General features: G+C 35.6%; 1 protein-coding gene across 1 annotated transcript in view; it reads left to right on the forward strand.

The window, feature by feature from the left end:
- ATRNL1 (attractin like 1) overlaps nucleotides 1–9,541 on the forward strand; it is a 536,103-nt gene extending 526,562 nt beyond the window's left edge. Inside the window, exon 29 of the mRNA XM_081954366.1 lies at nucleotides 7,125–9,541. Coding sequence (XP_081810492.1) covers nucleotides 7,125–7,249 — 125 coding nt within the window. The 3' untranslated portion in view covers nucleotides 7,250–9,541. The remainder of the gene's footprint in view (nucleotides 1–7,124) is intronic.
- The last annotated feature ends 1,476 nt before the right edge of the window (nucleotides 9,542–11,017 follow it).

Below are 11,017 nucleotides of genomic sequence, written 5' to 3' on the forward strand. Positions count from 1 at the left end.
TTCTAAGAATAACTTTTTCCATATCATAACTTAAAATAGCTATGAAAACAAAGAATTTTAGACCAGAAGATTGAAGGGAGTCAAATGAGAGAAGGATCAGGAGCCTAATTTAAACAACTTTCTTCAGACATAACAAAATGTAGTATAATGAAAGAATAAACCAAACAAAGGAGAGAAAGGGAAGGAGAAATCATATAGAGAAACAAGCGATGCCCTATAGAAAAAGTCTCATCTGTAAGAACCAATTGAATGATGTGTTATCAAGTCAATGATTATTCTTAACAACCATATGAATAGATCTTCACCATGTCTCTAATATCATCTTTCAGAACTTCCAACAATGTATCTATCACTACTGTCACTGAATTCATCCACCTGCCACTAGTCACTAGCCTCTTCTGTTTTCTTCTCAATTTCTCAACATTACAGCCCTCTAGTGTGATAGTATATAGTCGCGATGGCGAACCTATAGCACGAATGCCAGAGTTGGCACACGGGGCCCTTTCTATGGGCACATATGCTATCATCAGCTGTTCTTTTGGTTTCTGGAACATGCATATTCACCGACCACCTGGTCTTTGGGTTTCCAGTGCTCTGGAATGCACAAAGATCAGCTGGCCAGCGCGCATGCATGTGACAGAAACCCAAAGACCAGTTGGCCGGCACGTGCATGTGCACCGGCCAGCTGGTCTTTGAGTTTCTGCGGCTCAAACACACTCAAAGACCAGCTGGCCGGCATGCATGCACATGCCAGAAACCAGAAGATCAGGTGGCCAGCATGCACATGCGCACCAGCAAGCTGGTCTTCAAGTTTCCAGGGCTCCAGCGCACACATACGCCTGTGCACATGCACGCATGCGCATTCTGGTTTGGCACTCAGCACCAAAAAGATTCGCCATCACTGGCATATAGGATTGACCTGGCGAGATAGGAATGAGATCCACAATCAGATCAATGGTCTGAAAAGAGGCAGCTCTGGTCCCATGTGAGGGAAAAGTACAAAATGCCATTCAGAAGGGAGTTCCCATAGTTTTCTCGAAACTAAAAAAGAACGGAAGGGAGAAATGCTTTCAGTCTTGCAAGATTTTATTTAATGTAACTTTACAATAAAGATAGTGTTGATCCTCCTGGTTGTGCCTCTTTTCAGGAATACCTAGAAGGGTTAACACTATAGAGGGCTTGGTTTTCATGTAATGTGGCTAAAGTAAATATTATTTGACCCAGTCATTTGTGCCTTCAGTGACAACTCTGACTTGATATGTTTGATGACCCACTTGTTTGTTTTCTTGGCTGTCCATAGTATTTTCAGGAGTCTTTTACAACACCTAAATTCAAAAGAATCAAGACTTTCCCCATTCTTCAAAGTCCAAATTTTGATCCATATAGAAAATACCATGACTTGCAACAGCGAACAGTAGGAAAGCACATGAGTTCCTCCATTAGCTTCAGTATTATTTGTTTCCAAGTAAGCTGAGCCGAACCAAATAGAAGCGGATAAAACTTTGTTCAGTATAACATGAATAATCCAGATAGAAGATAAGAAATGGGACTAGGGCTATAGTTTTACTGCACTTTTTTTTAACTCCAGAAAAGGATGAGTTGAAGGAAGGAAAGAAGAAAAGTGGGCAATGCTACAAATGGATGAAAGCTGATGAACCAGGAGATTTTCATATGTACCTGCAGAGTGCTTTAGTGCGGTGAAATGTTGTTAATAAATGACAGGATGCAGTTTAAAAAAAGGGAGCAGCATGTAATTATAAATAGTGCTGATGAGATAAAGATGAAGATACACTTATTGAGCTCTATGGTGATCTGTGTAACCACAGATTAGGCATTTTAATTTCCATCATTTTCTCAGTGGGATTTAAAACTGTTGCATTAACTTTCAGGGACACTGGGATTCCTGACAGTAATAATGTGAGTAATGAGTTCACAGCACTAATGCAGCTACATTTAGTTTACTGTCCATGTTACAATAGCTTTTAGAGCAGGCGAAATAAAATGAAAAATTGCAGTAATGATGGAACAATTTTGATGGGCGAGGCATTTGATTTTCTAATAGCATTATGGGAGCACCTTTTCTCTTTTCAATTCTTCTTAATTATTTCATTTAATTACTTAATGGCCATTCTCTTTTATTTGGTTCAAAGATCTAAAACATTGTGTGCCAATGTATGCTTTATTATACCTCTATTCCGTATTGTGTATGTGCATAATAATGTGAAAATGCCTGAAAATGTAATCTTATCTAATAAAGTTATCTTTCCAGTATGGTTTGTTACAATAATATATATTTAAAGGGGGGAAATCATATTGCAATTATCTTCCTAACCAAACCTAGCAGGTCATCTTTAACATCCCTCAGTCGAACAAAGGAGAAAAATGTGAACTTGATAAATTTTTAATTAAAATTAGCAATAGCAGAAAGGGAAAAGCTTGCATTATCCAACACCAAGTAAGGCTGAAGTATAGGGTTGCCTTCTTACTCTGGAAGATAATGGGCCCTTGCATCAGTTAGTGTGCATCTATATAAAACAGCAAGGGAGGAAAACATTTAAATATCCTCAGCCATGGTATTTCTATTTAAATCTGATTACATTGAAATAAAACTGTAGCTATTAAAGGTTTAAAAGAAGTACGAATACAAGCAGTAAAAGGAGACAGTTAGTAAATGAGGTAGTAAAACATTTCAGCGGGGCAAACAGTTTATAGCATGCTGCTTCTTCTGTCAAGCTGCTCCATTCACTACATACTTGCATGTTGTTGCTTGAATTGCATTTAAGGCTACAATTAACCTTTCGTGCCTAATGAAGCTGTTTTGCTGGGAGAAAAAAAATAAAATGTAGAATGCAGCCTTCAAAGTTTTGTAAAGGAAAGTCTTGTTCAAAATGAAACCACTTTAAAAGTCTATTGTTCTAATGAAACGTTCAATGTTGCATTTATATCTAAATTACGAACCGTTGCAAAGCAATCTGCTTTGATGTGGTACATTTTATTTCTATATTTATTAATTGTTCTACATAATTGCCATAAATAGCTTAAGCATCACACCCATACATGCACACAAGTAATTTTATGGCTAGAAATTCACTGTTTAACTATTACCATCATAAGATGACTGTTATATTTCTATGTGTAGCCTAAATAACACTGGTTTTCTCTCTGTTCAAAAACGTGTAACATTGTTTTACTAATAATAATAAATTCCCACTTTTATTTTATTGGGCACACATTTAATATTTGTGTGAAAGCATTTGATAAAAGAAGCTATTCTTTATCTTTAGGCAAAATTCATCAAAATAACCAGAACCACTTTGTACATAATGACAGTTAACATATTCTCACTACAGGGGTCTTTCATACAATGTGTTTTCCCAACTTCAAGCCATTTTAAAACTGAATCCCAATTCATCCAGAGAATGCCAGATTAAAGTGTGTTGGAATAGGCGGATCTCATTCCTAGATGAACCTCAGTATCTACTTGTTTAAAAACTAGTCAGATGACGTATGGCATTGAGCCATGTTATATTTACGTGATGGCTTCAATGTTGAAAAATAAGAGCAGTCAGCTCAGTAGGAAGGTATTTTCAAATGGGGAATGTGTGAAGGGGCAGTAAATTAAACAAGCTATGGAAATAGGGGAAAATAAAAGGTAGCTATCATAGAATTTACATTTCCAGCCAATAATATTAACTGTCTTGGGGGGAAACCTATTAAATAAAGGTAAAGCATATAATAAATATTTAAGCCCCAGAATTTTATTGACTTTTGGGTAGCATTTAGATGTAAATTCTACTTGCCAGCAGCATATGCGCATCATTTTTACTTGGTAAATGAAATTCTTTTAGATGCCAGTGTAAAATAATGAATTGATCCCCCAGTTAATTGTATTGCTTTGATAACAAGAAAGGGTGTTGAGCCCAGAGAAAACAGTAAGTAAATTTCTTTGGATGATTTGTGTGATGCTTTGAGAAATGATCTTCTGAGTGACCTGATTTTAATAGAACTTTACCAGCATGTCAGTAGGTCCCAGAATGCAGTATTAGATTGAAAAGCATGATTCCTTCACAGTTGTTGTCCTAAACAAAGTAAGTTGAATAGCACACAAATAAACCTCTGAAGTAAAATATGAATTTGAGAAAGTATAATCTCAGGATCACTGAGAAGTATATTTAATCCATATCATTTAACATTATTCTAGGGCAGTGGTGGGCAACCTTTTTTTTCAACTGAGCCAAATCTCGCCAAAACCACGATTGAAATTTACTTTGAGAGCCACATTTTTAAAACCGAAAATACATAGGATGGTACAGTTTTTAGTTTCAATAAGTTTTTATTGAGAATATTCTGCATGCAAGTATCCACATAGGTCGGGAGGATACAAATAACACAACTAATAAAACAAAAACTTTAGAACGATATTATTTATCGATAACATTAAATTCCGTAAAATTTGCCTTACAATGTAGAGAAAATTACATCCTGACATTGACTGACAAAGTCACAACCACTAATGTGAACATTGGCCTTGCATTTCCTTGGATAGTTTGAGTAAGTCAGGTTTGTATGTTGTTGTTTTTAATTTCATCTCTCTCTCCCACTTTCTTTCTTTTTTTCTTTTTCTTTCTCTCTCTCTCTCTGGCTCTTTGTCTCTCTCTCCCTTCCTCCCCCATCTCTGTCACTCTGTGTGTGTGTGTGTCTGTCTGTCTCTCACTCACTCTGTGTGTGTGTGTGTGTGTCTGTCTCTGTCTCTCCCTCTTTCTCTCTCCCCTCCCTTCCTCTCTCTCTGTCACTCTGTGTATGTGGGTGTGTCTGTCTCTCACTCATTCACTTAATCACTCACTCTGTGTGTGTCTCTCTCTCTGTCTGTCTATCTTTCTCTCCCTCCCTCCCACTCTCTGTCTCTGTCTGTGTGTGTGTGTCTGTCTGTCTGTCAGTCTCTCTCTGATTCCCTCCCTCACTCCCTCTCTCTGTTCCTCTCTCTGTCTGTCTGTCTCACACACACACACACACTGTGGTCACCTTGTTGAGTGTTCCAATCACATTTGAAACACTCAACAACTGGCCTGCATTTATGGTATTTTGCAGCATTCTGCAGTCATAGGACCAAAATTGGTTGTCACTCGCCCGGGCTTTTGCAGAAGCTTCCCTCCAAAGCCCAAGAGGAGGGAGGGGAGCGGGCACCCGGCACACAGAAGAGCCCCATTAAAGGGTGTAAAGAGCCTCATGTGGCTCACGAGCCGCGGGTTGCCCACCACTGTTCTAGGGAGTCAGTTGTTCTCTTGTAGAAGCAGAATAGTCAAAGAATAATTCTGCATTTAATAAACTGATCTTACCCTCTTTTCTATTACTTTCTATTGAATGCAGTCACAATAAAGTGGCCTATTCACTGATCTGCCATAGACCCAAACAGCACAAGAGGGAGGGCGGTACAGTGGGGAAGAGACACAATATGGATGGAAGCCATAATACATGGGAAACTGGGGCAATCATATTTATTGAATTGAGATTTTATTTGTAATTACATTAATTCTATTTAAGGTCGTAAGCTACATTTTAGATGATTTTAAGATTTAGGAAATCATAATGCTGAGATCAGTGGCCTAATCAGTCAGAAATTTCAAGTACTATTTTGGAGATGATATCCTGATTTGGGATTGCATGTTGCCATCATTCCTGTAAAATAAAACCTTTACGTAAGGGAATAATTGAGATGACCATTAGGAGACATTCTACTAGACCAACAGTAAGGCATTCTGTATCTGATATTACTGAAAATCACTGGTTAAATGGTTAAAGTCACATATAAAGTAATACAATGAATGTCTTAAACTAAGAGTAAAGACATGAGTTAGAATTCAGAGATCAATAAGAAATCTTCTTCAGTAGCCGTGATTAGAGGTTTGATGTTTTCTTAATATCTTAAAGTCATGCTATGGATATTACATAGGACTAAACTCATTTGTGGAGTTCTGAATATTGCTGCAGTAAAATTTTCAACTGCTCTAGTTACTATGTCCAGTGTTGATAGATACTTGTCATATCACAGGCAGACTTTAAATCCCAGTACATGTTTACTTCATCAGAAGAATGTCAAGTGGCAGATATTTTTTCTTACAACTTTTCTTTGCATATATTTTGCTAATGTTTATCCTGAAATGAATGCAAATGAAATGAAGCAAGCATTAATACTAACATTCAGTTAAGAATAATTTTGTGCAAGGAATATTAGCCCAGTTACCTTGCTATCTATGTGAATTATGTGGAAATGGGATTTGATAAATGCAATATAATAAAGGATTTCATTATATATGCATATTTAATTAACTTTGAATATGCCACATGTATAGTGGCAAGATACAACAAAACAAAACTAAACAAAACAGTACATTAAATGCCCAGTTTCCTCAACCCACTTTCCCCTTGAAAAGCTGGAGGGAAAAGCTATTTCAACGGCAGACTCATTTTGCCTTGGAGCCTTCTCAGAATGGATGAACTCAACTCAAAATTCAGTTCAACAGAACATAATGCCATTACAATAAATAAATAGGAGAATATATGTGCATTGGGAGACATGTTTCCATATGCATGCATGCGTGATGGAAAGCCAGGTGTCCACATCACTGAACTGAAAAGCCAGTTATGGCAGCATATTTCAATTCAGAGCCAGACTTAGTATTTTAATCTGAATAACTTAATTACTGTTTTCCACTGAAATGGCATTCACTCCCATTGTCCAGAACTCACATGAATTTTAATAATAAGCTGAATTACTCTATTGAAGTTAGAAATTTTATTTCTCGCTCAGAAACAGATATTCACTGAAAAAGTGACATAGATTGAAACTCTGGTTAAAAAGACCTTACAAAAAGCTCTGTTATCCATTAAATCAGTTCATTGGCTTTAATCTTGTCTCCTATGAATACTCATGAATGTTTATAAAAAGACATGGCTTCCTTAAATGGTAACACTGAAGGGCCATCCTTATGCAAAGACTGAAATAAATTTTCCAAAGCATTTTCAAAACCTGCAGTATGTATATCCTGGACGTGAAAGAATAAAGGAAGCTGTGAAAACATTTTTACTATGGTGTATTACAATATTCTTTTTATCTTTTCTTACAGGGCTGGCAATTGCAAGTGCACTGATAGACATTTCACAACAGAAGCCCTCAGAGTCTAAAGATAAGAGTTTGGGAATCAGAAATCGAAAGCATCACCTTTCAACCCGTCAAGGGACTTGTGTCTGAGAAAACAAGAATGCATTTGTATATTCTGGAATGTTTTATTCTTTTGCCCCCAACCTTTTTTTGTTTTAAACAGCTTCCATTGAAAGCTAAAATATAGCCTCAGTTTTTATGGAGGCAATCTCTGATGGTGGCAAAGATGATGGTAAGAAGTATCAAGCTTAGATGAATTAACATGTCTTCTTCCCACTGAGCCCCCAAAGTCCTAATGGACAATGTGAATATATCGGCTGAATCTGAAGAAAATATTCTAACATCAGTACTAATATAAAATATTCATCCACAATTTTTTTAGTACCCCTACCACGAAAAAAGGAAAAAATTATAAATTGCTTTATAATGGGAAAGGAAATATATTACTGAAATGCTGAATATTTTGAAGGACTCGTTACATAGTTAGAAGTGCTTCAGTTTGATCACTATTCAGACACATTTAATTAAATCAAACAAGAACTAACATAATTAGGGATATACTGTAAATATTATCACTATGGGTATGACAATAGAACTCAAGCTAGAAATACAAACATATATTTCAGTGAACCAAATATAACAAGAATAAAATACATATATTTCAATAAGAAAAAAAATTGGATAATTAATATCAAAATATCTTTCAAAAGCAGGGTGAAGTATAAGAGTTCAGAATGTGGAATGCAGCAGAAAGCTCATTCCTGTATTCCTTGCCAAACTAACTCATCGTAAGAGGAGAAAATACTAATCCATTAGCAACTTATCCACAACCATTCTCCCTCATCCCCACCCTTTACAATTGCCATGTTAAGAATTGCAAAAGTTGAAAAACCTTACATTCCTCCATAAAACTGCCTTGAATTCTGCATTAATACTGATAATACTGATGGCCCATAAAATCCATGGACTTAAAGCTTGTTGCAGATTTTAGCCTTAGTATCCAATGGGAAAATCATTGCCATAACCACTACCGAATAATGTTGCTTTAACTATATTCTCTCCTTTATTGCCGCTATTAAAAGTCATCTCCCCTATTAGAAGCAAATATATATATTCTTCTCCCTTAATAAAACATGCATTGAAATATCCAATGGCCTACAAACAGTTTTCTTCTTCAAGGCTGTTGAAATGGCTTTTCAGTATAGGCCGTTACCACATTTCCTATCAAAAGCTAGAAGGAAACAATTTTTAGCATGTCAATTTCCATCCTTTTCTTTATGCAGATCACTACTTCATCCAAAGTCACATTATAAGCCATGGGAGAGCAAAATGGTACTCGTAGGCATCAGAGGATACATATCTTCCTATAGTGTCCATAAAACCCCAACATTAAATAAAAGTTATTTTTTCAAAAAAAACTCACATATCTAAAATATTTGCAGTATTCCAAATCTTAGTGCATTTTTGCTCATTTGAAACTTGAGATATTTGGGGTGGCTATGCCAGAATCTTATAAGATGTGGCAGTGCCCCAATATTTTGGCCATACTCTTACAAGGGTCCACTTGCAGTATCTCATAAACCACTGGTGTTCCCGAGACCATAATCTGAGAACCACTGATCTAGATATTTGAAAACAAATAATAATTATGATACACTTTTATTGCTTCATAATTGCTGCTTAATTGTGAATACACTTTATGTTTTCAGCAGCCGTTCTTTTGTTGATGAAAGGCTTTGTGATTTAATTAGGTTCTCGTAGAAGGGAGATCTGGTTTTTGCCGTTTTCCTGTGTCGTCTTCTGCCAGCCCCCACCTACCCATACATAGATTCTACCCCTCCCATCCCCCTCTACAATACAGTTCTCTAAATATAAGGAGGACTCGCATCATATTTAATGAGAAAAAGTCTTTCAGAGGTTTAATCACTTTGATAACATGCTCTTTAGGCTTCCTGGTCTCAAATCTAGAAAATACAAAATACATTTAAATAATAGAAATGCTATTTAAGTACTTAATTTGTTTACTTAATCTTATTCATTGCAGTGTACATTAAATGCACAATTTTAGTTGAAGTTGGTATGTACTCAAAACTGGTAATAGCAGATTAGGTGTTCCAGTGGACTTGTTAAAATCCCGGGAAGAACAGAACAGCAGTTCTTAGTCTGCAGAGCTGCTATTGTGGTAATTATGCACAGAGGTATAAACTCTTACCAGTGGTGGAGTTGTGTTAATTAAAAAAAGCTATACAAATATAATTGGTGTTTATATTATATTTTCATTTTCTTCCAGGAAGGGAAAAGATTTAACTGTTTACAGTTTGACTACATAGTTCCTTGCATGTCAAGATGGTGCAGTAGCAGTAATAAAAGACCTGTTTGTGACTTGATGGTGTTTCTCTTTAAAAATAATTTTTACTTAATTTGGATGAGGAGTGATGTTTTGAGAAAAAAGATAGAAATTCATTAAAATGAACTGTTGTACAGTATGTAGTTCTCTCTCATCCAAGATCATTGGATTACATTTTTATCATGATTGCTCTACTGTTTTTGATTCATTGCTCAGTGATAAATTATGCAGGCATGATTGTTGAAATATTTTCATTTTCAAAAGGAGACTAATTATTTCTCATGTTATATTTTCAAGGTGTGATGATTTTGTTTTAAATTCAATTTATTATTCTAAAACAAAGGGTCCCAGTTCTGCAGGCATTTTTGTGTTAATAAGTCTATTGTTAACTTTATATACATATAAATACTTACAGAATTCGGGAGAGGGAGAGCTGTTGCTATCAGAAAAAAAATCAGTTAATGAACTTTTATAGCTCTGATAAGGCTATTGTTTCGGTTTTCTTTTTTAAAAAATGCCTTCTATTATGCTAATAGAAAAAATTTCATTACAGTGGGCATGTATGAGGAGTAAGGGGATTATTCAGAGAATAACAAAAGAAAAATAAAAGACTTGGCTGTAAATTCCTAATTTGTTCCTATTTAAATTTTTAATGCATCATATACTCTCAATATCTATAATATACATATATTCAAAACTATACTCAACATATATATATATATATATATATATATATATATATATATATATATATATATATATATATATATATATAATATACAGTAAATATAACTTATATTAAAAAGTGCAAATACCTCTAAAGAGTTGGACAATCATGAGATGGAAACTGAAATTGGGAAACTATTTAAAGGAGAAACTAACATATTCTTCCAACTATTCATTGGTACAATATCCATTTTGCTATACCTAATTTATGAGTGCAAACTATTAATGGCTTTGCTTTCAAAAACAGCATAAACCAAAATGTATGTTGGCAATACAAAATGCAGGCCTCTCTGGGCTAGGAATGCACCTGCAGCTATATAACCCTTCTGTACCAGGATAGTAACGCAACAATTACTCATTGATTTAAGGAAAGAAGGGGCATTCACTCTATTAATCCAGTGATAAGGATGCTGCAAATGGTATGATGAGCAGTTTCTATTCTCAATATGGCAGTACAGGCTGTCCTCAACTTACAAACACAATTGAGCCCAGAATCTATGTTGCTCAGTGAGAAATTTGTTAAGTGAGCTTTGTCCCATTTTACGACTTTTCTTGCCGCAGTTGTTAAGTGAATCACTGCAGTTGTTAAATTAGTAACATGGTTGTTAAATGAATCTAGCTTCCCCACTGACTTTGCTCGTCAGAAGGTCTCAAAAGACGGTTACCTGACCCCCGGGATACTGAAACCGTCATAAATATGAACCAGTTGTCAAGCATTTGAATGTAAACCATGTGACCATGGGGATGCTGCAATGGTCATAAGTGTGAAAAATGGTCATATGTCT

This window comes from Natrix helvetica, assembly GCF_964273705.1.
Source record: "Natrix helvetica genome assembly, chromosome: 5".
In the NCBI taxonomy this organism is placed as follows: domain Eukaryota; kingdom Metazoa; phylum Chordata; class Lepidosauria; order Squamata; family Natricidae; genus Natrix; species Natrix helvetica.